Raw genomic sequence first — 27,276 nt, 5'->3', positions numbered from 1 at the left:
GTCACATGTAACCACTCTTCGGCCTCTCCGACCTCGGGTGTTACATGCCCACCAACTTCCGCTTGGTTCGTCCCCGAACCACATCGTACTGGGAGAGGTTTGGCTCTGATACCATTTGTAACAGCCCAAACTGCTTTCAGGATTATCGACTAACCCCACAAACCAACACGGGTCTTTTCGGCATGTTTTGTCCTCACTCACACACTTTCCGGGAAACTTCCCAGAAGGTCACCCATCCCAATACTACTCCAAGTCAAGCACGCTTAACTATGGAGTTCTTATCTATTGGGCTACCGAAAAGAAGATGCATCTTGTTGGTATAGGTAGTACCAATTAATCCTTATAAGCCTTCATTCAACCATGCAGTCTCATACCTGCATAGCCTCAGGATCCCTCTCATTCCGATGTGAATTCGGTTTTTCCCCTAGAAGCTGCTAGGAGTGTCTCATTGTCATGCCTCATGCATAAACAACCACTCCCTCGCCCTCGGGTGTCACATGTAACCACTCTTCGGCCTCTCCGACCTCGGGTGTTACAGAGAACATGACTTTTGTGTTTTCATTATTGAATCGCTCCTAATTTCAATTTCTTCAACCAATTCCATACCAGTCAAATACCCAACATTCGATTTACACATTATAACAATATACTGCACACCAAAACATCAATTTAACTTTTATCACATCAATTAAACATAAAGTCATAATCATATTCATCAAAAGCGTCACACATATTCATGAACAATCAAGAATTTGAATTAAACATATATAATCATAAAATTCACAGCGTTATCAGAGCACAATTCAAAATTTGACAATAATAATCTATAGATGTTTTGCACAAACCATCTCAAGATTCCAGTCCCATGACAATGGAGAAAAAACGAAAAGATATGGGTTAAGGAATCCTTAATGAATTCCACCAAATTCTTAGTCTCTATTCCACCAAATTCTACGTGACTTCTTTCCTCAATTTAAATAAAACCTAATTATTTTATTTTTAATAATTTCTACCAATTTCCTCAAATCTCGATAATCCTATTCACCTTTCTATATTTAATTAAATTCTTTATTGTTGCACCAAAATCACAATTACTAATAATTTCAAAATTAACCATTATAATTAAATTCTCTCAATTATTCTTAACCTAAATAATAATAATTAGTTAAATAAAAGACACCTCAAAAAGCTCAAATAAAAATAAATAAAATTTAGAATAAAAAACCAGGGCATTATAACTCTCTCACACTTCAATAATTTTCTCCCTCGAAAATTTACCTAACAGAAACAACGCTGGGTAGGACTCCCTCATCTGGATCTCTAGCTCCCACATCATCCTCCCTACAACGGATCCTCCCCACACAACTTTCACCAAAGGAATTTCTTTATCCCTTAAGTGCTCCACCTCACGATCTTTAATTCCCAAGAGAGACACTTCATAAGTCAGAGTATCTCTCACTTGCACATCATCCATTTGAATCACATGGGACGGATCAAGAACATACTTATGAAGTTGAGAAACATGAAAGACATTAGAGTGACTCTCAATAACACATTGTCCCCTTCTTAAAGTTCAAGTACCTTTGTATGCTTATCATGATAAATCTTATGTCTACTCTGCGATGCCTTCATCTTTTCTTGAATCATCTTAATCTTCTCGGTAGTTTGTTGAACGATCTCTGGTCCAAGCACAAATTTCCCCCTGATTCATACCAACACAAGGGTGTTCTACACCTCATATTTACAAAGCTTCAAAAGGTAAAATTCTTATACTATAATGTAAACTGTTGTTATAGGTAAATTTAATCAGTGAAAAATAACTATCCCAATTACCTTCTTGCTCAAAAGACACAAGCCCTCAACAAATCTTACAACGATTGAATGGTTCTTTCTGTCTGACCGTCCGTCTACGGATTGTAAGCAGAACTCAACCTCAACTTGGTTCCCATGGATACTTACAAACTTTCCCAAAACCTCAACGTGAACCTTGGATCTCTATCAAAAACAATGCTCAAAGGAATTCCATGTAGTCTCACTATCTCACTGATTTAAATCTCTGCTAGCTTTGTCAAGGGGCAATTGATCTTTATCAGAATAAAATGAATTGACTTCGTCAATATATCTATAACAAACCAAATTGAGTAACTCCCTTTAGTGGTTTTGGCCAACCCCAATATAAAATCCATAGAGATACTACCCCACTTCCACTCAGAAACACTCAAATGCTGCATCAATCCAAACGACTTTTGATGTTCGGTCTTTGATTTCTGACAAGTCAAACAAGAGTACACAAACTCTGCAATATCCTTTTTCATACCCGGCCACCAAAATATTTTCTTAAGGTCCTGATACATCTTATTGGCTCTTGGATGAGTACTCAAACTACTCAAGTGACCTTCTTCTAAAATTCTCTTTGTAAGCTCTGATACGCATGTCACACAAATTTTGTCCCAAAACTTCATAATTCCCATCTTATTTACCTTGAAGTCCACTTATTTACCTTAATTAATCAATACCAGTCAATCAATCAATCCCAAATACGACTTTTGACCTTCCTTGATTTCCTCCAGAACATTGCTAGTTAGCTTCAACACATCCAACTTCACACTTCTTGGCGTTCTCTCACACACCAAGTTAAAATCTATGAACTGCTCAATCAAATCCATTTCTCTAACCATTAGCGCCGACATATGCAAGAACTTCCTACTTAATGCATCTGTTACCATGTTAGCTTTACCAGGATGGTAACTCAACTCAAAATCATTATCCTTCAAAAATTCCAGCCACCTTCTCTGCCTCGTATTCAACTCCTTCTGGTCAAACAACTATTTCAGACTCTTATGATCGCTGAAAACTTCAAACCTCGAACCATACAAATAATGTATCCAAACCTTAAGCACGAAGACTACTGTTGCCAACTCCAAATCATGGGTAGGATAATTTCTCTCAGGAGTCTTGAGATGTCTAGAAGCGTTAGCCATAACTTGACCCTTTTGCATAAGCACAATACCTAAACCCATCTCAAATGCATTATAATACACCACAAAAGATTCACTCGGATATGGCAAAATCAAAATTGGTGTTAACGTTAACTTCTTCTTGAGCTCTTGAAAACTTTTTTCTTAGGTCATGGTTCAATATGAGTATAATGAAAAATGAAGATCAAAAAAGTGTACCTTGTTTCTTTGAGGTTTGCCTTTATATTTTGGATTGAGTGGAGTGGATTTGAGATGAATTGGCATTTGGCCGACCTAAAACAAAATGCAAGAGAGGATAACTAGGAGAAAAGAAATACACGACTTTTGACAAAGAAGCAAAAAGAACAAACTATGGTAATAAACCCCTTTTACAGGTAATCAAATAAGTCAAATCTATGACTAAGAATCAAGAGAATACCAAGAGGCAAAATCAACAAGTTAGGATTAACTTTGAGGCAATCCCGACACTTGAATACACTCGAGTTCTATAACAATGTTGCTACTCCCTATCCTAAGGGCCTATGGCTACATGGAGGAAATTAATTATGAAATGTTTCGGCTACAAGACAAACATTTAATGTTCATGTTCCTGATGCCACCTACTCCCACGCAGCACATCTCCAACCTCGACTTCGAGATGAGGACTGACTTAAGTGCATCGAGGCACCTAGGAAAGTTGATATTGAGACCAGTCACAACATTTTCATCTTAATCCTAACTTCTCAAATGATAGTAAGGACTCGGGGGGGGGGGGGGATGGTTCCAGGACGACCCAATGGCTCGATAAGGTCGACCTAACTCGAGCGGCTCAATCCAAATTATACTCAAAGTGGAACGCAAACAAGTCGATCCTCGCCAGAAAATCACGCGTCATATCTAGTCTGCCTGCCCATCACCAACCGCCAGATTCAATCAGACAGTCTCCCATACCTCACATCGAGTCAACCCAGAGCGGTTTTAACCATCACTCATATATAAAGCACTATTGTGCATCATAATATGTATTATTTGTTCATTCTCACTTCTTTACATCTCTTTGACCAACATGACTTTGGCATAAGAGTGTTAACCTTGCAGACTTCCTCTTATTCCACCACTTTAAAAATTCATACCATCTAAAAAAAACTCTTTACCACTGATTTCTATTACATCCCTGCTATATTCTTTAATTCTTTTAATCATACCCATCTCTTAATCTTTTCTCTAGTAGTTTTTACACCACTCATCAAATTTCTGTTAACTATTTTGATTTATACTAATATTCAATTCTTCTTAAATATCAAATCTATTAAAAATTTATTTGTTTTGTTTTTTTCTTTTTTATTTCAAATCTTTCTCAACATAAATTACATAAGAAATCGTTACTCATATGAATGCAAGATATCCATCGGTTATTTGGTAAAAAAACATCAAGGACCCAATTAAATGTGAGGAGTGTAGCGGGCAAAGACGTAATGAATGACTAACACGTCTGATTTGGGGATAGGCAACATCCATACATTTACTTATGAGCTGTAATTCATGCAGAGGATGAGGCGCACGATTCAGGTTCCCATTTTTTATGGTAACACCAACTTCGTTCAATGAATTCAACTATAATGTAACCACTCCTTTTTTCACACTCAAATGAGTTTACGCCTCCATTTCCAATCCATCTTCACCCCCAATTTTCTCCCACGCCATTTCTCTCATTACACACCAAGGTTCATTCTCTTTTATACCACTTTTCTCCCTAATACTGCATGTCTCATTCTTCATTAATCTTGTTTTTTTTTCTTTAAAGGGCCTCGTTTCCTACATTTTCTTCTGGGGAAATGGAAGATGTCAAATCGGGTTCGGAATTGACTCTGGCTGATCCTGTTCTGCTCCACGCAAAAATTGACGCAATTCGTTCCGCTGGTCCTCAAAAGCTTCAGGTTTTCTAACCCCCTTTTCATTCATAATTCGGTTTCATGCAAACAAATTTCTCACATTTTGTATTTCATATACTCCATTGTAGTTGCATAACATAAAATTGGACACACTCTAGATGTTCAGCTTTGGGATGTGTTGAGAAGTGTGAGATAAGACTTGTATTTTCATGTTTGTAGGTGATTGCTGATTTTGATGCCACATTAACTAAGTTTTGGGTTAATGGAACTCGTGGCCAAAGTATGTTACCTGTATATATATTTCCTCTAAGTTGAAAACTAGGAAATTTGCTATGTATTATATTAACCTAATCAAATCATTTCTAGGCAGTCATGGCCTTTTGCAGCAGGATAATCCAGAATATAATGCCAAAAGACAGCAGTTATATGATTATTACCATCCATTGGAATTTTCTCCTACTCTTGGACTTGAAGAAAAAAGGAAACTCATGGAAGAGTGGTAAGTTACTCGGTTTTTTTAGTAGAAATCAAATTCAGTACCCTAGACCAGAATTTGTAATACTCACACACACTACACATAGACCTTTAGCACTAGACCCCGGTGGTATAGTGATATTCAATATTGACATTAATGTTTGCTGCTGAAACTTAAATTTTGATTTTTATTAGGTGGGGAAGGACGCACGGTCTTCTTATGGAGGGAGGACTTACGTATGAATCAATAAAACAGTCAGTTGCTAATGGTAACATAGCTTTTAGGGAAGGTGTTTCTGAGTTTTTTGAATTTTTGGAGGTATATTATCTATCCTGCTTTGGCAAATATGAGTTCTTACATCTTCATGTGTTCATCTAATATCAGGCGAATTTATGAAACTTAAAATATGCATGTATGTGAAGCAGAGCCGTCTTAATTTTTTGGAGGTCTTGAATAAGTTATTCAAGATTTAACTATGGCATAACGATCCGGGGCCTTATTTTGCTAAAGTTTAGCCGTGACATATTTTATGAGGCCCTATTTAGCTAGAGTTAAATGTGAAAAATTTTGGGCCTTGTGCGGTAGCCCGCCTTGCACACTCTCAAAGACGGCCTTGATGTGAAGATTCAATTGCTTCTGATATTGGATCTTATTTTGCTAAAGTTTAACCGTGACAAATATTTAATAGGGCCCTATTTAGCCACGAGTTAAATGTGAAAAAATTTAGGCCCTGTGCGGTAGTCCGCCTTGCACTCTCTCAAAGATGGCCTTGATGTGAAGATTCAATTGCTTCTGATATTGGATCCCATTTTCCATTTTTGTTATTTTCAGGAACAAGACATTCCTGTATTAATATTCTCTGCGGGGCTTGCTGATATCATTGAAGAGGTCAGAAAAGTTAATTTTGTTTTATGTTAGCAAGGTTACTAAACATTTCTCTTTACTTTCTTGTCTGTTATTGATTGTGCATCACAATCTCTATCTGTTGCTTTTTCTAATAATAACAGGTTCTAAGACAGAAGCTTAAGAGATCCTTCAAAAATGTGAAGATAGTATCAAACAGGATGGTTTTTAATGATGATGGTCAACTTGTATCTTTTAAAGGTGATTCTATGTTGCTTTTCATCTTGATGTTCGTGTCCAAATACATCTTTCAGAGGCTGAAACATTACTTAATTGCCCTTAGGTTTTGCTATTATTAGAGATAAACACATTTATATTACAATGTTTATTTATTTGTTTCTGTTTAAGCCCCGGTGAATGAGTCTGGAAAAAAGTATGACATGATCTACAATGTCTTTCATTATGAGTTATGACTTCCTAACAAACAAGGAGGTTAAGTGATGAAATGTCAGTAAGGGTTAGGTGGAAAATTTTGAAACATGTGAAGGTTAACTGTTTACTTTCATATAGAGTTGCTTTCCTTGGAAGAGAACAAGGTTATGTAGTTTTTCCCTTTCACATTCGGAAGGTTTTCCACCTTTAAATAGGTTTTCCGCCTTTAAATTTTTATGATGCTGTTCTTCTTTACTATGTGTTTTTCCCTTCTTAATTACATCGAGATGGAAATTTGTTATGATATTCCCAACCCAACACCAATTAGTGTGAATAAATCTGTCTCATGCTAGTTCCTTCATCATTCACAGAAGTTAACAAGGTATTCAGCTACAGTAACCTCAAAAAATTGCAGATTGTCTTTGCTCCGAGAATCTTGCGCCATAAAAAATTAATAAATGTCTAACCGTAGTTCTGTAATTTGATATTGGCTTTCACATATCCCGAATTGGAACTTTGAAGCTTATGGCTGAATTGAAAAGAAACATTTCATATACCTGTGTTTGTTGATAATTCGAATGGAACTGGGGTATTTGAGATAAAGTACTTGACAAGAACCGGTTCTTGATTTTTTCTTCTAAATTTTTATCACAGGAAAATTGATTCACAGCTTAAATAAAAATGAGCATGCTCTTGATATGGCTGCACCTGTTCTCGAACACTTTGGTGATATCGATGTTCCAACCGATGACAATGATTTGCTCAAGAAGAGAACCAATGTTCTCCTTCTTGGTGATCACACTGGAGACTTAGGAATGTCCGATGGTTTAAATTACGATACTCGAATTTCTGTGGGATTTTTGTAAGTAAAATATTTGCTATACTCTTGCTGCGATAATACGTAAATTTGAGTTCAATTAATGTCGATAGGAAATTTATGAATGTGACCTGATCCCTGGTTCTTTTTCTGCCATTTTGAATTGTTGCAGGAACCACAATGTTGAGAACTCACTTAGCATCTACAAAGAAGCTTTTGATGTTGTTTTAGTGGTAAGTTGATTAGATGAATGATAACATATCCTTGGATTCCTTGTTTCTTCCAATTTTTGTATGCACAATCCTATTACTATTGACTTCTATAAGTGTGTCTGCAATACTGAAGAATTACATCATACTAAACTAAACTATTTCATAGAACACGTTATGTTAAATTGAAGTGAAAAACCAGGTAAGAGATGATTGAGTAGCTAATTGTAACTTGAAAATTACTTTTTTTCCTGCAGAATGACGCGCCTATGTGGGAAGTTATCAAACTGGTTTCTCAGATGTGTTTGAATGAGAAGTGATTTGCAGAATTCATATATTCTTGGCAGTATCATCTTTTTTTATCCTTCACATCCCAAGGTTCCTCTTTATTTCCCCTTATGAAGAATGCTAACATGGAACAAAACATTCCTTTGACACACTTTGGTGATTAGTTAGTTATACTAGGACATAATTTTTTTTACTCCTATGCATATTTACAGTAAAGCTCTCTAATAATATCTGTATGGCACACAAACTGCATTTTCAGTTGTGAGGGGTCAGTTCAGTCTGTTTGTCGCATTTTTTTTGTTGCTTTTCTGCACATAACCCTTTTGCAGGTTCCATAAAAATTTAGAGCACGGAAATATTGATTGCTTTAAACCAGAACTATCTATAAGAATTTGAAGTTCAGTCTTAGTACAAGTTCTATAGTAAGCATAGACAACATTTTTTAAGGCATTATGAGTATTTTTAAGTTATACTAGAATTGAGTTGTTTGGGGCTTGTTTGTTTCCCCTGTCATTTCCTCTCGACTTATTTACATCCAGTTTATGCCACCAACAACTTGCCTGCTGTACCCATAAATATTTGATGGGTGCGGGTTCCGATGGACTCACGCCGATGCAAGTCAAATTGTCATGCCTACTGAAAAGGTTTAGTTATTTTGAACTCAGAATTTTAATTAAAGTAGAATTTGCGTTCAATGAAATTTCACCATAAAAACAAATATACACTAAACCTCAATATGGGCATTGATTACAAACAGGAGTAAGCAAGTAAGACACTCTCCAGAGTATTTTTCATAATACAATTTGTTTTATGGATACCAAATTCATTAGATGCAACACATTGATACCAAATTAATTGGCTGCAAACTAAGTTTATTTAATTTATATAGTTTCGTTTCACTTGTCTCGACTCTTGAGAATCCTCACAGTGAGCTCCGAGGCTGCGGATTATGCAGATGTTCCTCGAGAGCAACTACAAATTCAGCTTGCTGAGAAATCGTAAGGAGACGACAAAACTGAAGTAAGAATTCTTGGCGAAGATTATCAGCCTCTTTAAAGAAGCTTAGTTGTTGAGGTACATACGACAACTGAAACCCTTTGCCATCTGCTGTTGCTGATATATCAAGATTTTGCTTTAGTTTTACCATGCCTTGTGCAAGAGCATATTCTGCTTGTTGACATGATTGTCCAAGATTATAAATATCACTAAGTTGTTGCTGGGTGTACATATGTTGAAGTTGAGGTAGAATAACCTGTATGTATCCAAATTAAAACACATATAGTACTTATAAGAAAGCATAATTCAGATTTGTAGCTCTATTGGTACATTACCTGAAGAATTTGAGAAGGACGAAAGCCTCCAATCCACCATTGATTGCTTTCACATGTTATGGTAGAACCAACAGTGAAGACATCTACATAATGTTTCATGATTGTGTTTATAACTAACTGTAGCTTGTCATCCTCAATAACATGGTTGTGATCATTTAGAGTTTTATGTATCACATAAATAAGCTTGTTATGTTCTTCAGGCGAAAGTGCATACTTTTTCACAGAAATTGTGTTTCCTGCAGAATTCTTACTTTTCTTAGCTTTAAAGTATATAGTATACAAGAAATAAAGGAAGTGCTTACCAAACCAAATTACACTTGAATGGTATTCTTAAGGATCAAGCTTTATTAAAGTGTATAGTATACGCTAATTATTTTTATGACAAGACAAATTTTTATATACTCTTACCATTACTCTTGAAGACTTCTCCTTGAACATTAGTCTCTTTCATTGGTTTGTTTACAAGAAGCCAGAACTTGTTAGAATTGGAACTCAAGATTTCCTTTGAATAGAGAGGCAATCACAAGCACTTAGTTTCATAATGCACCAATGGAAATGGGAAGAAGAGTTAAGAGTGTATATATATAACTAAAAAGTGAAATAAGGTGACCAAAAAGCTAGATTCTATTACCTAAATAAAACACCACATCATCACCCACTTATCTAAAAAAAAAGAGAGTACACTACACGTATTATTTACCATACATTACATTGGTAAGATTTACTGAATATTTGAGAATCTCCAAATCATTAACCAATATATGTATACTTTTGGCCCTTCAAACCATGATGGGAATAAGTATCATCACTTAATGTTTTGCCATGTCCCCAATTAGAGATGGTGTGGGCTAATCCATATGGACCGGCCCGTTTGACCCGAAAAATTATAGGGTTTGGGTCTTAAAATTAAAATCCATATTTTTCGGGGCTTTTTTAATCCAGTCCTAAAAAATCCGCTACCCATTAGGACTAATCCATATGGGTCGTGGGTAGCCCATTACACCCGCATAATTATAAATTTTAAAAAAATATATTAATATTTATATAATCTTACTCCAAAATAACACATTAATTTTTCTCTTCTCATTAAATTTTATCTCTATTTTATTCAATCTTTCTCTTTTAAATCTTATATATTAATATAATCAACACTTTTTCCTCGTCTTTTATTAGTTTCTCTTATGTTAAATATTCGAGTATTATTTTATATAATTTAAACATGTGTTATATTTAAAAGCATATTATAGTATTTATAAAAGATAATATAGTAGTTAACGATGTGTTAGGTTTAAAATGATATAATTTTTAATTTCATTTATAATAAATAATATGGAGTTTTTATTTTAGAAAAGCCTGCTTAAGACTGGGTAGTCCGAAGTCCATCTAGGACCGGATTCAGATAGTAATTTTCGAACCCATATTACAACAAGATTTTTTTGACCCATCTCTAAAAAGCCTGAGGCCCACCAGGGCCGACCCGTTTAGGATCAGGTAGTCCATTTTGATAGCTCTAAGTGAAACATTTATTTAATAGTACTACATCTATAAATAGTAACATACTTCGTACTCGTGGGTAGCTTCAATCTAGTTAGAATTTAATGGAAAAAATTATTTTGATTGAATTTGAATCTTAATTTAAGTTTTTTCATGATATCAATAGTTAAGAATGAGATGAGTAATGAGGGAAAATTTTACTCCATATTCCATCGATTATCCTTCTATCCCTATTTTTTGGACCAAAATGTCATCATATAAATAAGCTATATTTTTGAAAAAATTATTTTTGACCTCATTCTCGCTTCAAGACTTTCAAAACAACACATTCATCGTTGCAAACCTGAACATATTTTGGAAGTTTTCCAATTCACATTTAACATACCGGAACACATTTAGTAAGTATTCTGGTTCTCTCCAGTTCACCAGAACTTTTTATAAAAGACATTCGATTTTCAAAATTTGAATCAAAACTCTTCTTAAAAGACATCCAATTTTTCATTATTTTCACCGGAAGTCTTCTTAAAAGTGTTCCGAATTTGTGATTTTTTTTCACACAAGAACTCTTTTAAGTGTTCTGGTGTGGTTTTTTTAATAATTTTTTAATTTCTTTTATAGGGACTCGAACATGAGGTAAGGACGGTTCCAAATCGTGATTTTGGATGGGGCGCATCCACATCCAAAGTAGAGTCGGTTGACTTTCTAGGAGGGTCATACAATACATCTCTTTTGGTAAAGTATGAGCAACATGTTGCTCGACATTTATGGTTCGGTGAGGTAAGTAAACAACGTATATTTTATATTGAATAATATTTGAATTTTTTATATTGTGTTTTATAATATGTGTTTTAATTGTTTTCAGGAGAGAGGTCCGAAGAAAGAGTTGAAGGTTACTGGACACGAGCTTAAGCTGACATCGAGAGTTCCACAAGCTCTTCCATAATAGACGGAGAGTTGGGTTTCTAGGTCTGGATTATCTTCACTTTAGAGAACCAGTTTGACAAAGATAGACACAAACTTGGTATCCGCATTTGTGGAGAGATGATATCTAAAGACATCTTCATTTCACATATCGTTTGGTGAGATGAGCATTATTCTAGATGAGGTCTCTTGTCTACTTCACTTCCCCATCAGGGGAGTGTTCTTGAGCCCTTAAGATGTCACTGAAGAGGTTGTTGTTGAACTTGTTGTTGATTACTCAGGAGTGTCACAAAGTGATGTACAATCAGATGTTCGTAGCTGCAGGGGTTCTTGTTATAAGTTGGGGGTGGTTATACGATTTATTCATAGCGCATAAAGCTGCTTCTAGTTGGGCATATGCGACTAGAGCGTATTTGTTGATGCTGGTGGATTCCATAATTTTTGTCGACAAGACCTTTACGCTTGTAGAGGCACGATACCTCTTACTACTTACCGACTTCAAGAGATGTTCGGGATACAGTTGGGAAGCAGTTGCATTAGTTACCCTTTACAGATACATTGGAGATGCTTCCATGTTTATTGCAAGTAACTCGGTGGATATCCTACTCTCCTACATGTATTTAATTTAATTTTATTTAGTATATTAATTTAACTTATTTTGTTTATTATGTTTTAATTTTATAACAGTGTTGGATTCACGAGTACTTTCCAAAAGTTAGAAAAAGAGGAGAGAATTGGAAACCAGTTGATAATTTTGGTCTTTCTCGAGAGATGAGATGACGTTATAAGCAAGGAGTCCTAAAGGTGGATGACTTGCGACCTATTTTGGATAAGCTGGCACCTACTAACGTGATATGGCGTCCATTCGAGGATCATAGATTATGGCGTCAGTTTGATGAGTTATGTGTACATGGGTGTATAAAGTGGGGTGACATAGTTTGTTTCATACTTGCTTGATAGATGTATACGTCAGTTTGGATACAAACAATATGTTCCACCTCCACCTCCTTATTATATGATGGTTGATGATATTGATGTTGAGTCGATTGGTTACCATTAGAGCGTTGTTGATGTGATTCGTCTGACAACATTGACCACGACTCCATCTGATATAGATGATAGATACCTGGAGTGGTATTATCGTGTTTCGTATCCTCGTTTGGTCTCGCCCCATTGTGATGCACCGTGAGAGGTGCCAATTCCTATTTACGAAGCAGGATCATCTGATACTAATTAGGCTCGTGTTTCTACATTGATTCATTGTCACCTCAGACAAGTTAATGCTGAAGAGGATGACCCGCAGTTTGCTAATTTATTTGAAGCTTTGCACATTTCTCGTTCACATTGATTTATGTTTATGCTTTTGCCTATGTATTAACTTTTAGAGTTATGTTTAATTTCTTATTAATTATGTGAATATGAGACATGTGAAATTAAAACTAAATGACATAATATAATATTCATGTTTAGATTACATATTCATGGTAATATAGGCGTAAGTAATTGTCAATGTTGTAGGCGTCCTGCAAATCCTAACATCCAAGACGTTGTTGCTTGACAACGAAACTTCTTCCAATCTAATGTGATTGGTGCCAACGGAAAGTCATGCACAAATTTCCTAAACATACAAGTACAACATTATAGCGATTCTCTATCAAGTAACTCATATATCGTAGAGTCAACCATTTTTGTGGTGGTTGTGGATAAAGGATACTATCATCAAAGATTCTCTCACTTCTGCTAATCGATTACAAAACAACTTGTTATACAAACTTGATCTTTTCTTGTCTATTATTTCCAACTCCAAGTCTTGGAAAACCATTGACCAACTATCCTCGCCATATCCATGTAATGATGTAATGACTCTAAATCCACAATTACCATCTGATACAACATTAACTACATCTTTAATATATGACCTAATTGATTAGGAAATTAAAGAGTGGAATGTTTCTTTGATTATGGTTGCTTCTTTTGATAATTTCAACTTCTTTGAAGTCTGTGATGGTTGAGATTTCCTCTGTGAAGATTGAAATGCTTGATCAACATACTCATGATACGAAGGGTCCCTATAAATATCATATCCCACTGGATTTTTTCCTTTCTTCTTCACTCCTCATTTGGTTTTTAATTTCTCAGGTGGTGGACACAATGAAATCATTGTGGGGTAGGCAAGTTCACAAACCCTATTTTTTAATGTCATTTTCCCAACACATCTAATGACCTAAACCATTTCCATAATTCATTTATTGCATAACTCATATCCACCTCTGATCCATCATCTACGTCAACCTCTAACTCAACTTCCATACTTAGTTTTCTCCAATGAACATGAACAACATCTATTGGTATCGATATACCACCAAGTGTGTATCTTCCTAACTCACAAGTATAAGGTAACCTATAAGATGTTCTAAGAGTACACCCACATATTTTTCTGTTAGTTCCAACATAATCAACTCTCAATAACTCTTCAGCAATACGTCTCAAAGCAGCTCGAGACACTGAACCATGCAGATTACCATAAAATAGACTTATGACCTATACCCGGCCGTTGGGGCAAGGGCCAAGCCCTGATGAGTAGGAAGGCGCGGCGGTCGCTGCAAAACCCAGGGCGCGAGCCTGGGCGGAGCGGTCGTCGGCGTGCTCAACTTCGTAAAAACTTTTTTGAAAAGAAACTCTAATGTTGCTCAATTGTAACCTCAAGTTGTTATTCATAGCTTCCCAATATTTGACCATGTCACCTATATTGTTCCCCAACATCTGCTTTAACTTCCAATGAGCAGATTCAACCCTAAAAATAATACATATTGAAAATATTAAAAATAACACATATCGAGTAGTCGGTGTGTTACCCAAATGTAGCCCTTGATTAACCCATGCTCCAAAAAATTCTGTCTATATGGAGTCAACCATGTGTCTTTCACATGATTAATAAATCCACTAAAATCAACACATGTCGGCTCAAGTTTTTGCAACCGTTGATCATACTCAACCTCATCACTAGCTCATACAACTTTCGTCCATAATGCGTCGATCGTCTTTTGCATGTCATTCACCACATATTGCTTGCATTTTACACCAACATTTTTGTTAATGTGAAATCTACATAGCAAATTAATCGACCTAGGAAACACAATTTCAATTGCTTTCATTAAAGCAAGATCTATATCTATCAAAATCACTTGTGGACACAAATCTTTCTTCATAAACAATTGTTTAAGCTTCTCCAACACCCAACAAAAATTCTATGTCTGCTCAGACTCCATATACGCAAATGTGACAGCAAAAATCAACTCGGTTGCTGTCATGCCAACAATTTCAACCAAAGGTTGTCTATATTTGTTTGTCTTGTAGGTGATGTCCATAACTAACACAATAGAAAAAAGATTCAACAATTTAACTGAATCGGGATGAGTCCAAAGTATCTCTCTCACAACTTCTGAGTCATCTCTTTTTCTACTCTAATACACATAGTTTGCATCCTCAATAAGATTAAATAAATGTTCTATCTCACTTATAGGACCTCTCTCTCCCTCTTTAAATATATATTTTTTTCTTTGTCCTTTTTTAAAGCATCATTTTTAATTGAGTTAAATATGTTTGTGGTCATAATAAATATATCAAATTTCATTTTTAATCCCTCAAAATATTATTTTTTAAATGGTCATTCTAAAAAATTTCATCGACGATACATTGACATTAATTCTAATGTAACATTGTTTTTTTTACTTCTAGCATCGAATTTGAGTCGACACTAAATATTATTTTTCTTGTAGTGATTTTTTTTTCAGAGTTCATTGGCTAATGACGCATCAAGGACAATCACAAGAATATTTTTAGTCACACATGAATTATGCTTGCAACTCTAAAATCTAGTTCATCCCACTTTTTGTTGTCAATGTTGAAAATATTTCTTTTCGATGTTTTATGAAATCCTAATTATGTCGAGGACTTTCACTTGTATTTTCTACGAATCAAAATAAATTCTTCCATCAATTTTTTTGTCGTGTTTTACTACACTTGAAAAAATTGACATTACAACTTTATGAAAATTATAATTCGTGCCTCAAGTCATGTTACTAACCACAAACCACAAAGTAATACGAAAAACTTTATACTTAAATTAGATATACCAAATATTTGGAAGTTTGAGGCATTGCAACAATCAACAAAGAGTTAGTGCTTGAAAGCACAAGAGACAGAAATACTGCATATTTATATAAAATCTTAAGATATTAAATAGTCAAATATCTATCCATTAAAATAATTTATCATTAAATTCTTAAATATTCTTTTAAAAATAATTAAATTATATTAGCAAAAAAGATATATTTGTAATTTACAAACGCTAAAAAATTGAAACTATCCCCTTTTGCCACCTCATTCATTTTTCACTTTCCCATTATTCATTTTTTTCTCTTAATTCAAATTTCAAATTTCCTCCATATTTATTTTTTAGACTTTCTCACTTTTATTTTAATTTTTTCTCTTTCCATTTTCTTTTTTCTATTTTTTTAAAATATAAATAACAAAATTTAAATTTCTTTTCAATTTAATTTAATGAAGAAGAACATAAAAAAATTATTGAATTTTTAAAACACAAAATTCATCTAAAATAAAAACATAATTATTTTGTAATTATTATATATAAAACTTATTCTAATTTATATGATTATTGTTCATTTTATAATTAAATAACTCATTTGAAATTGACATGTGTACTTAAATACATTTTATACTCAGGACAATATCTAATTTTATTTTAGATACAATTTTTCATTTTCAAATGTGAATTGTTTTTTCCTTTCTCCATCTCGCGGGTCTTTTTTTTTATGTGATTATTTAATATAATTGACTTTATATGATAATTGTTTATTTTACAATTAAATAAGATATTACAAATTGTCATGTGTGTCTAAAAACATTTTATATTATATAAAATTGAATATCACTCAATAATAGTGCGCACCATTAACTTTTAATTTTATGGATCACTATCAGGACAATATATATTTTATTTTAACCAACAATTACCTTTAATTGAAAGATGAATTTTTTATTTTTAAATATGAAAAAAAAATTCAAATTTTTTCTTTTATTTTAAATTTATATATATATATAATATATATATATATATATATATAGATATATTATATATAGATTATATATATATATATATATATATATATATATATATATCTATATATATATATATATATATATATATATATATATATATATATATATTATATATATATATATATATATATATATATATATATATATATATATATATATATATATATAATATATCATGCGATGCACAATTCACATCACCGTAAATTCATAGCTACCTTCGTGGAACCATGTGTTTCTTTTGCTTTCCATGCTATGGTGAAGATTCGGAATATTTGTTATTCAAATATTTTATTATGAGTGCAAAGAATCCAATTTAGTATATTCTTATGAGTCACTTTCTTATTATGTAGCTATCATTCAACATAGTCTTTAACCATTAATGGTGCATCTCCTTTCGCCATTTATTATTGAAACAAAACAGTAATATGATCTCACGTAGGGGTGGACAAGAACCGTTCACCCGGCCAAACCCGCAGGGAACCGAAAAAGAAAACCGAAATGGGCGGGTTCAAACGGTCTATCGGGCCAGTGATTAAAATATAGCAGTTTCAATTGGGTTTATATGGGCGGATCGGGTTCAAAATTCTGAACCGCGGATACCCTAACCCGCCCAATTGAGATACCTCCTACCTAGGGTTTTCCAGCAGAAAGTTCATTCTGTATTTCCTGTTCTCTCACTCACACGGTGTTCTCTCACTCACAGCCAAAGCATTTTTTGTTCTCTCACTCACAGCCGCACCTCCAAAGTTGGGGATGATCTTCCTCCTATTGTTTTGGTGCATGGAATTTTTGGATTTGGCAAAGGGGTAATGCTCAATTGTTCTGTTTCTGTAATTCTGTCTCAAAATTTACATTTTTTTTTGTTTGTTTCGGTTTTGTTAATGTTGTTTTTTGATTTATCAGAGGTTGGGTGGTTTGTCATACTTTGCTGGAGCTGAGAAGAAAGATGAGAGGGTTCTTGTTCCTGATCTAGGGTCTTTAACAAGTATCTATGATAGGTGAGGGTTTAAAGGGTTAGAGTTTTTGGTAGGTTTTATCTTAATGGTTTTGTTTGCATGCTTTGTGTTTGTGAAAAGTCTTGAAAGGGTTTTGTAATTTTTGTTTTCTCAGGGCAAGGGAATTGTTCTATTATTTAAAAGGAGGACAGGTTGATTATGGTGAAGAACACAGCAAGGAGTGTGGACACTCGCAGTTTGGAAGAATCTATGAACAAGGTTTGGACTTTCTGGACATTGGAGATCTTCATGTTATGTTTGTTGTTTGTAGCTTTTTTTTTTCACTTTACCTATGTGTGTTTTTTTAATGTTCCTTTATTTTGGTACATAAAGAGCATTATTCTGAGTGGGATGAGGATCACCCTCTTCATTTTGTGGGACATTCTGCTGGAGCACAGGTTGTTCGTGTTTTGCAACAAATGCTTGCTGATAAGGTTGGTATTGGTATTGGTCTTAATTTTATGTTTTTCTTTCAACATTTTGATTGGCAAACGCTCACAAAATGTTGTGTTTAATTATGTTTGTTTTTTATTTTTTTTGATAAGCATCACATCCTTATCTGGAGCATTTAATGGGACTACAAGAACCTACTTTGATGGCATCCAGTGAGTTCTACCTAACTTTAGTTTCTGCTTAAACATATAAAACTATTTAGAGATATTGACTTTAAATAGCTTTCTTATTATAACATCGTTGGCTTGAAAATGGGTGTTTAAGACATGAAAGAGTTCCTAGGGTAAAAAATGGAATGGTAAAAGATCTGTAATTGGGATTGTACATTAAGAATGCTGCTATTATACTTCTTGTTTTAGCAGATTATGGCTTTCTTTCATCAGCTGAATTTTATGAGCTTTTCAGCAAGCAACATGTTAATAAAAGCCAAAACTCCCCTTTGTTTTTAAAGTTAATTACCATTAGGTGCTAAGCTAGTATCTATTATTGTTTCAGGTCGGAAGATGGGAAAACATTGAAACCTATTTGCCTGCTACAGCTTTGCCGAATTGGGGTGATACTATATGACTGGTTAGACATTGCCTGGTTGAAAAACTACTACAATTTTGGGTTTGATCATTTCAACATGTCATGGAGAAAGATTGGTGTATGGGGTCTTGTTGATTGCCTATTGGGGGAATGCAGGGTATGTTATTTGTTTTTCTTTTTTAGAAGCTAAACACTTCTAGCTTATCATTCTTGTGCACGGACTATTTAAATTTTATGACAATTTGATATGTGTTGATTTTACCAGCTTTGACAAATATTCTCTGGAGAAACTGAGGGAGGCATCAGCTGCTGAAGCTGAGGCAGCTAGTGCTGTTTGGCAATCTGTGCAAGCTATATCAACTGGTCCCGTTGATGAAACATCTGTGTCAGATGACAACTCACATGCTGCAGACACAGTTGCAGATGGAAGTGACACAAAGGGAGATGTTCACCTTCATCCTAGAGCTGTATGTGCTTGGAATCCTTGCTTATAACTGATGGAATATCTCTCAAGGATGCAAATTAATATAATTTTATTGCAGGTTGTAGTTGCTAAAGAGGCTATAGGTAACCTAGGTGGAATGGTGAGACAATTGTCACTCGATCAATTTGAAAATGAAAGCAGACGCATGCTTCCCATAAACAGTGATTCACCATATCCTACAAAAAAGTTCACCAGGCAGAAATCCCCTCAGGGTTTACATAAAAAGGCAAGCATTATCTGATGCACATTCTTCTTCCTTTATATTGTTTGAACCTAACACGGCTACCCATTTAATTATCATATAGTATACTAGATAATCACTTTTGTCATTCTCTTCTTGCCAGATAATTTCAAATTTGCTCAGGCCTCGCAACTGGAAAGCGCCTGCAAATAGGCGGTTCTTCTTGGATTCTTATGAAGTGGGTGAGCTTTGTTATGCTGCTGAGCAAATATTTATGCACGAACCAACTGTTCTTCAGCTGAAAGCTCCTGTCAAAGTATTTGGTGATCTTCATGGTCAGTTTGGTGATTTGATGCGACTATTTGATGAATATGGATTTCCTTCAACCGCAGGAGACATCACGTAAGTCTATTACATGTATACATGGGTAGATTAACATTCCTTTGCCAAAATAGCTTATGGTACTAGTCAGCCCTTCTCTATCTCTGTTACACTATCTAATCATGGATATTTTCATTCCTGTGCGTCAATTAGAATTTAGATCGAACATTCGAGTCTTAGACTATCATATTATAAAATGTCAACCATACATCTTTTTTTCAATTAACAACTCCTTGGAAAGCAGATCATCAGATTCTTGTTAAGAGTATTTGTTGGTACATCTTATAGATACATCAAGAAATTTTACGTTAGATACACTTGAGGCCCTGGTGGATGTTATTGTGCACTTAGTATCAGGGTTTCAATTTCAACCTTTAAAATACAGTTATTGTGCACTTGAGGCCCTATTTGATTGGCTCTAAAAATATTCCTTTCCTTTGAAATGTGGATTTCAACATGCACTTCTTCTGAATGGTTTGTTGCATCTGCACTCTACAACATGTCAAAAAATGTTTCCATCCAAAAACCATTTGTAGAAATGTTTACTTTTATTGTGATTTGCAGTAAAACATGCAGGGTGATGTTGTGTGTTAAGTTAATATGTGCAGTTTGTTTCTTAACACAATAGTTTAATTCATCCCTTGAGGTGAATTTGGATAAACAACTTAATTAATTGTTGATTGGATTAACGCTTATGTATAAGCCATTTCTATAATCCAAGAGAAAACATAATTAAATTGTTTTCCTATAACCTATAATGGTGTGCTTATTGAAATAAAATGTAAACATCTTATGGATATGTCACAACCTCCTATTTTCATAAACTACTATCGAACAAGTGCCCATGTCAATAGATAAGTTAAAATACGTTGTTCATAAGCCAATCCAAATGCAGCCTTGGTTTGTTTCAGTTTGTCGTGTAAATAACTCATTTTCTAGTTAACGTTAACGTTTAAGCATCCATTGTCGTTATAATTGACTTTTACTGTTGTTCTTGTGATTGTACAGATTGAATATCCTGACAATGTTCACTTGATATGTGGAAATCATGAAGCTGCTGACATAAATGCATTATTTGGTTTTCGTATAGAGTGCATTAAACGAATGGTAAAGGCGAAGACATACTTGTTTTGATTGTGTTTTTAGATTCAATTCTGCAGCTAACTAGGTGCTTGTAGGGTGAAAATGACGGCATATGGGCGTGGACAAGATTCAATCAACTTTTTAACCATCTTCCACTCGCTGCACTTATTGAAAAGAAAATTATATGTATGCATGGTGGCATTGGAAGATCTATCCATTCAGTAGAACAGATAAAGAAGATTGAAAGGCCCATAACAATGGATGCAAGATCTATTATTTTAATGGATCTTTTATGGTATCCTCCTTTCTTCTTTCTTCTTAATGTTATCCAATGTATGTTGTGGTTTCTGATTGTATATGATTAATTTTAGGATGGTACAAATGAGCAGTTAGGGATTATTCCTCGAGCTATTGAAGAACTCTTTCGTCAAGCGTCAATGGATGCTTCAATGGATGCTAGACTGGAGAACACATGAACCTCTCATTGTGTGGAAGTAGCATAACATTTGTTATTTTGGATTGAAGTTTTTGATACTTTGAATTTATTTTGAATCTAAATTGTAGTAATTTGTAGCTCAAAATATTATCAAAATGTATTATTGGGCTCAAAATAATATCAACCCAATAAAACCGATTAAACCGATTGCATAACCCGCAACCCGTCCTAACCCAACCCGTCCAAACCGAATACAAAAATGGGCGAAAATGGGCTTATATGGCTTAACCGCGGGTTGGGATGGGTGAGGCTTTTAGGCCCGAAACCGCCCAACCCGGCCCGTTGTCCAGCCCTAGCTGCACCTAATCTTGAAAATGCACAATAATTGTCCTCCCTGCTGCTCTTCCACAAGCCTGATGAATACATGGCAAGCAATTGCTACTGTGAATTCAGTCCATATATATACCCGACTGACGATGCCACAAACAGATTAATAGCATGCATCAATTTTTGCTTCAATACTTTAGGACTCAATGATTTACTACTCAATGAATACGAATCAGATTTCAATGTGTTTTCTCGTATAAACGATCACATGCACAAGGAAAGCTCTGAACCACGGGGTAAGTTTCCACATAATTTTGCTGTATAAAAGCAAAATCAACATTGCAATTTGTATTTTACTTTTCTTTTTAATTTTATTGCTTTTGTAAAACTTTTTCTTCCATTTTAAACATGCAAAATGATATTCTTTAGCCCAAGTTTTGAAATATCAATGACTAGAAAGCTCAAGAGTGATCTTGTCCAAAAAAGGAAAGAAGCCAAGAATGATAGGCATCGCAATGAGTAGTGCAAATATTTTTGTTATTGGCACTTCCATTAAAACATAGATAGGCCATAAATGCAAGGATCGGTTTTAGTATAAAAATTTGATCCATCTCATAGAAACCAATACCAATTATCGATAGTGATTTGTTTGTTTGTGTAAAAGTGAAGATATCATTTTAATTCAAATCTATTGTAGTTCATTTTTTACTTTTGAGTGTGCAGGTAATTTCTTTTGGTCTTCACTTCAATTTTCTAGAATTCTAGGAAGTGATACAATGTATTTTTAGCATTTATACTCATTTCAAATAGTGTTTTTTAGAATTCTAAGAATCAAACTGCTAGCACATCAACCAAACCCACACTGATGTAAAATAGCCAGAAAGCTCCGAATATCTTCACCCTTCAACTCAATGCAAAATCAGCTTTTAGTATCCAGTATGATATTCACAGTCACCATACTCCACTCTAGCTGCCAGGCAAACTGAATGAATAAGCACAAGAAATGCCAAGAACCGGACCCAAAATTAATGCACCCGAGTAGCACACTGATGATACAAACGCCAACCGGTCGAATCTCCCATATCCAAGACAAGTAACCGACCAAATAATACCTTTGGAGCATAAATCGTAATTCATGTAGCATTGAAATACACTTCGATTTAAACTCTTATAGTTAGATATTCCGTCAATTCCGCAAGTTCCTACGCACTGTTTCAACCACTGCTCAAACTCCAGCTAATGAATTTATACCGAGACTAAAATTGGCACATATCCCGCACTGTCAATATCTCCTCAAGCCATCTGCCTACTGCTGCACCTAATCTTGAAAATGCACAATAATTGTCCTCCCTGCTGCTCTTCCACAAGCCTGATGAATACATGGCAAGCAATTGCTACTGTGAATTCAGTCCATATATATACCCGACTGACGATGCCACAAACAGATTAATAGAATGCATCAATTTTTGCTTCAATACTTTAGGACTCAATGATTTACTACTTGTCATACCCCAAAATTTGCCCGTTGATATTACAAAGCATTTTCCAAGACCCTCTGACTTGATCTGCAAGGCACTGATATCAAATGGACAAAAGCCCAGCTCACAACAGGCCTAATCCAAAGTGGCCCAAAATAGCTTGCTCGCTAGGCGAGCAATTCCTTCGCCTAGCGAATATCTCAGCATGCCACTCGCCCAGCGAAGCACCAGGTCCAGAAAAAGCCCAGACCTAGCTTGCTCGCTAGGCGAGCAATCCCTTCGCCTAGCGAAGCTTGCGAAAATTTGAAGTTTTGGACCTCATTTTAAGCCCATTAGGTCACCACCACTACCACTATAAATACCAGCTCCTCTGCCACGAAAAACAGACGGACGGACGAACACACACACAGACCCAGAGGGGAAACACTGAAACCCTGCTGATCCAGAGAATTCGGAAGACGGAAACCCTGAAGGCCGCTCACCCGCTCTGAAGCTACCGCCGCCCAACTCAATCCGGCTCGCCAATTCAAGGTTGCAATTCGATTGCAAACAGGTTTGCATCACTATTATCGCTTTATTTTCTTAATTTGCATGTGATATCGCTTTATGTTCTTATTTTGCATGTGGTACCGCTTTAGGTTCTTAATCTGCATGTGATTATCACTTTATGTTCTTATTTTGCATGTGGTACCTCTTTAGGTTCTTAATCTGCATGTGATATCGCTTTGTGTTCTCATTTGGCATGTGGTACCGCTTCATGTTCTTAACTTGTGGATGATATTATAATTGAATTCATAAACATATTTGAAGTTTTGCATGTGAATTTAAGTGTGCCTGAATATTGTGAATGCTGAACCATGTAATTATGTGTTGGATGCCATAAGCCATGCCGCAGGCTGAGGTCATACTGTTCTCAAATTCCAAACCCGTGGTCGCTCGCTAGCTCATCGCTAGGCGAGCCTGCAGCGAGCCTTCGCTAGGCGAAGCAGAGGCGAACGGGACAGTGGCTGTTTTGTCTCTTTGTTGTCCATTTTATGTTCATCTAATCATGATTCTGCATTATTTGGCTTAAATTTCTGACTGTTATATTTATTTTATGGGGCAATTTCCAATTGTATTTTGCCTCAATGCTCTAATCCGTGTGTTGCATGATGTAAAGGCTAGCATACTTCCAAAGAAATAACCGGCTAGGCATGCCGCTTTAGGTGTGGACATTCTTGAGGAGATGGCTTTTGGATGACCTAAGTTTAATATGGAGATTCATCTTGAATCACCAAGCTTGATTTTTAATGTATTGATTTCATTGATTTCCTGTGGACCTAATTACCTAACTGATTACGGCTATTTAATTAATTGTTAAAATCCGAACTTTAAATAAATGATATCGGACCTCTCTTTATTACCCCACGATTACGTAATACGGTCATGTCCCGCGAATATGGGGATATCCTTAGCAAAGACCCTTCGGTTAAATCATCATAGTCCCTCGGATGTTGCCTTCGAAAATACGATTTTGTTCCTCGATGACCCTTCGGTGTAGCCTACGGTTAAATGATGATCGTCCCTTCGAATGCTAAGGTATCCTCACTACTGTTGCCTTCAATGACCTATCATACGATGACCCTTCTACATCCCAAGGATAAAACTACTTACTTCTCAATAGTCAGGACAGTTTTACCCTCATAAGGATAGGAAATGCCCGGAAAGACCTCGGACAGGTGTAACCTTAATTGCTCATTCATAACAAAAAAAAACTTTTCACACCTCACACCTTTCAAACATCTTTTGGAAAATCATCACTCAGCATACATCCGTACTAGGATCATTGCCGAGTTATATTTTTCTAAACTACTTTCAAAAACTATACGAGATAACCACTTTGTATACATTCATGCAAGAATCATTACAAAGTTAAATTCTCATTTTCAAAACATTTTTCACACATTTCTCAACCACCTTTTTCAAACTAGAAAACATAAATGATTAAGCAATTAAGAGCCCATGGATAACCATGGATACAAAGGGTGCTAATACCTTCCCTTTGTATAAAGTACCTCCCGAACCTAAGAATTTAAAATTAAGGTCTTTCCTGTTCTTTTCCACCTTTCCTTATGGGATAAAAGAAAAATCGGTGGCGACTCTTGCTAACCGCGACATTGCGATTAAAAATCCAATAAAGTCCAGTTCACCGTATGACAGAACTGGCGACTCTGCTGGGGACGATTAAAGAGAGGTCCATCTTAAAAAAAAAATCATTTATGTTTTAAATTGTTCCTTCGTTTAAGGGATTGTTTGAGTGAAAGATCCTACACCCGGATCTAGTGTACCTTAGGTAAGTAGCAATAGATCATCGCGACTATCCGGCGTATACTGGAATGGTTAAAATGATGGCTACGGTTAATGTGACACTTTGGTTGTCCTGATGTTCCTCATGTTACTTGAGGAAAAATTTGGCTTCCGCGTGGTGTCATCAAAGCATTAACCAGACCTTTAGAACCCTAATTGACTCATCCTAGCCATTAGAAAGTAGTGAGATAACTGGCTTCGGTTCCGACTGAGGTTGGTTGATACTCGATACTACACTATTTGAGATTGGACTTTAGGGAAGCTTCGGTCAACCACTTGGCGTTGCACTGAAGTGGACTTAAAGAAAGGTCGATGATCTGAGATCCTTCTAGAACCCGGTTACTATTCTAGGACAGGTTGAACCAACCAAACTTCAGTGGGGAGGGTACTTACCTATGGAACTCATGCAAGCCTTAAAACCTAGTTATAATTGTTGTGTGACATGCTTGTGCTTGCATAACATCATGACATCATAACATTGTACTAACCATTTCAAGGACTTAGGGATTTAACTTTGCTCTGTTTTGTATAAAAAAAAAAATATAAAAAAATAAAATAAAAAAAAAAACAAAAAAAAAAGTTTCCTTTTTTGGTAGTTTATGCAAAGTTAAAGTCCAAAAGTCCTTGAAAACATTTCATGCATTGCATAGCATAACATAGCATAACAGGTACTCTAAAGGGATCAGTGTTCTCACGGTTTTCCTCCACACAGAAAAATGGACCTCGAACAAATTGTCAAAGACCTCCAGGCTCAGAATGCTCAACTCCAGAAGATAATCTTGAACTTATCCAGGGGGCAGAAGGAACTGAAGGCTCTTTTGCTCGAGAAGAAAAAAGACAAGAAATCTGTGAGGCACACTAACCCGGGAAGAAGGCAGTTTACGAAGATCAATATGACTTTAGCACAAGCACTGCAGGGTATGCTAAAAGCAAATTTAATTACCCTCAGAGATCCTCCTGCAAAACCCAACACTACTTCTCCTCGTTATAATCCCAATGCCAGGTGTGCCTATCACTCCGATAGCCCCGGGCATGATACAAACGATTGTTGGTCGTTGAAGAACAAAATTCAGGATATGATCGACGCCGGAGAATTTGAATTTGATCCGCCTGAGACTCCTAATGTCATCGCTGCCCCTCTGCCTAATCATGACAAGACTGTCAATGCTGTGGAGGATACTGATAACGATTATGACTTGGATAGCTGGATTTTCCCAACAATTGGTGACGGACCCAATAATTGGAAGGCTGAAGACACTATCCCGATTTCCTTTAGTCAGGAGTAATTGTTATTGCTATTTTTGTGTTTCAAAGCATTGTGTCTTATTCCCCCAGTAGAGTCCCCTGGAAGAACGTTTCAGACGCATAGTGCATTCATTACATCATTTCACATCACATACCTACCTACAATTTTCATTCCGCATCATATGCATTACATCATACAATGCTCTCATTTATTCCAGACGCATAATTCACTCATTACATCATTTCACAACACCCGCATACATACAACATTTGCATCTCATGCATCATGACATGGCATGAAGCTAACTTTACTTTTCAGGTTAATCATCCTCCTGACACAGTCAAAACAAAGGTCCATTCAGGCGGACATCTTTATCAATTACACTCAAGATTTAACTATATCCCTCAGATACTGCCTAGCATATGGTACATTCCGAGGTGTAGTCTAGCGTACGACTACTTTCTTCTTCAGATACATCTTCCAGATCTGCTCCATGTCAACATCCATTCTGACATCCTCCTAACGATGGCATCTATA

The 27,276-nt window shown here is 35.5% G+C and overlaps 4 protein-coding genes across 4 annotated transcripts; 3 read left to right on the top strand and 1 right to left on the bottom strand.

Moving 5' to 3' along the window:
* The first annotated feature begins 4,397 nt into the window (after positions 1 to 4,397).
* LOC127098327 (uncharacterized) lies at positions 4,398 to 8,204 on the top strand. Its single transcript, XM_051036886.1, has 10 exons — positions 4,398 to 4,681; positions 4,762 to 4,894; positions 5,069 to 5,129; positions 5,216 to 5,348; positions 5,519 to 5,642; positions 6,156 to 6,212; positions 6,332 to 6,428; positions 7,254 to 7,461; positions 7,589 to 7,649; positions 7,883 to 8,204. Exons 1-10 carry the CDS (start codon positions 4,605 to 4,607, stop codon positions 7,943 to 7,945), a joined length of 1,014 nt encoding a protein of 337 aa, XP_050892843.1. The 5' UTR covers positions 4,398 to 4,604; the 3' UTR covers positions 7,946 to 8,204.
* A 409-nt stretch (positions 8,205 to 8,613) lies between these two features.
* On the bottom strand, positions 8,614 to 9,819 carry LOC127098329 (transcription factor TGA4). Its single transcript, XM_051036888.1, has 3 exons — positions 9,653 to 9,819; positions 9,245 to 9,480; positions 8,614 to 9,165 (listed from the first exon to the last, which is right to left on the bottom strand). The coding sequence occupies exons 1-3, from the start codon at positions 9,693 to 9,695 to the stop codon at positions 8,836 to 8,838; spliced, it is 609 nt and encodes a 202-aa protein (XP_050892845.1). The 5' UTR covers positions 9,696 to 9,819; the 3' UTR covers positions 8,614 to 8,835.
* A 2,076-nt stretch (positions 9,820 to 11,895) lies between these two features.
* Positions 11,896 to 18,326, top strand: LOC127095730 (uncharacterized). Its single transcript, XM_051034379.1, has 6 exons — positions 11,896 to 12,244; positions 12,347 to 12,360; positions 17,407 to 17,607; positions 17,705 to 17,799; positions 17,912 to 18,015; positions 18,130 to 18,326. Exons 1-6 carry the CDS (start codon positions 11,896 to 11,898, stop codon positions 18,309 to 18,311), a joined length of 945 nt encoding a protein of 314 aa, XP_050890336.1. The 3' UTR covers positions 18,312 to 18,326.
* Positions 18,327 to 18,539: 213 nt separating this feature from the next.
* On the top strand, positions 18,540 to 21,383 carry LOC127095729 (serine/threonine-protein phosphatase BSL1-like). The gene is made up of 8 exons (XM_051034378.1): positions 18,540 to 18,547; positions 18,745 to 18,934; positions 18,978 to 19,244; positions 19,320 to 19,487; positions 19,606 to 19,844; positions 20,832 to 20,930; positions 21,002 to 21,201; positions 21,278 to 21,383. Exons 1-6 carry the CDS (start codon positions 18,540 to 18,542, stop codon positions 20,857 to 20,859), a joined length of 900 nt encoding a protein of 299 aa, XP_050890335.1. The 3' UTR covers positions 20,860 to 20,930; positions 21,002 to 21,201; positions 21,278 to 21,383.
* Positions 21,384 to 27,276: the final 5,893 nt, after the last annotated feature.

The sequence above is a fragment of the Lathyrus oleraceus genome, chromosome 6 (assembly GCF_024323335.1).
Source record: "Lathyrus oleraceus cultivar Zhongwan6 chromosome 6, CAAS_Psat_ZW6_1.0, whole genome shotgun sequence".
NCBI classification, from domain to species: domain Eukaryota; kingdom Viridiplantae; phylum Streptophyta; class Magnoliopsida; order Fabales; family Fabaceae; genus Lathyrus; species Lathyrus oleraceus.
The sequence above is the reverse complement of the archived record's forward strand: the minus strand, read 5'-3'. Positions and strand labels throughout refer to the sequence as shown.

Bases quoted from the DNA above. Each gene is read 5' to 3' on its own strand.
- LOC127098327 (XM_051036886.1), top strand. From the start codon at position 4,605: ATGAGTTTACGCCTCCATTTCCAATCCATCTTCACCCCCAATTTTCTC. The intron at 4,895-5,068 runs GTTTTCTAACCC...TCATGTTTGTAG, and splicing joins CTGGTCCTCAAAAGCTTCAG to GTGATTGCTGATTTTGATGC. The intron at 6,213-6,331 runs GTCAGAAAAGTT...TAATAATAACAG, and splicing joins TTGCTGATATCATTGAAGAG to GTTCTAAGACAGAAGCTTAA.
- LOC127095730 (XM_051034379.1), top strand. From the start codon at position 11,896: ATGTCACTGAAGAGGTTGTTGTTGAACTTGTTGTTGATTACTCAGGAG. The intron at 17,800-17,911 runs GTGAGGGTTTAA...TTGTTTTCTCAG, and splicing joins TTAACAAGTATCTATGATAG to GGCAAGGGAATTGTTCTATT. The intron at 18,016-18,129 runs GTTTGGACTTTC...TGGTACATAAAG, and splicing joins TGGAAGAATCTATGAACAAG to AGCATTATTCTGAGTGGGAT.
- LOC127098329 (XM_051036888.1), bottom strand. From the start codon at position 9,695: ATGAAAGAGACTAATGTTCAAGGAGAAGTCTTCAAGAGTAATG. The intron at 9,481-9,652 runs GTAAGAGTATAT...AGAATTCTGCAG, and splicing joins AGAAGTCTTCAAGAGTAATG to GAAACACAATTTCTGTGAAA. The intron at 9,166-9,244 runs GTAATGTACCAA...GGATACATACAG, and splicing joins GTCCTTCTCAAATTCTTCAG to GTTATTCTACCTCAACTTCA.
- LOC127095729 (XM_051034378.1), top strand. The intron at 19,245-19,319 runs GTATGTGCTTGG...ATTTTATTGCAG, and splicing joins TTCACCTTCATCCTAGAGCT to GTTGTAGTTGCTAAAGAGGC. The intron at 19,488-19,605 runs GCAAGCATTATC...TCTTCTTGCCAG, and splicing joins CTCAGGGTTTACATAAAAAG to ATAATTTCAAATTTGCTCAG.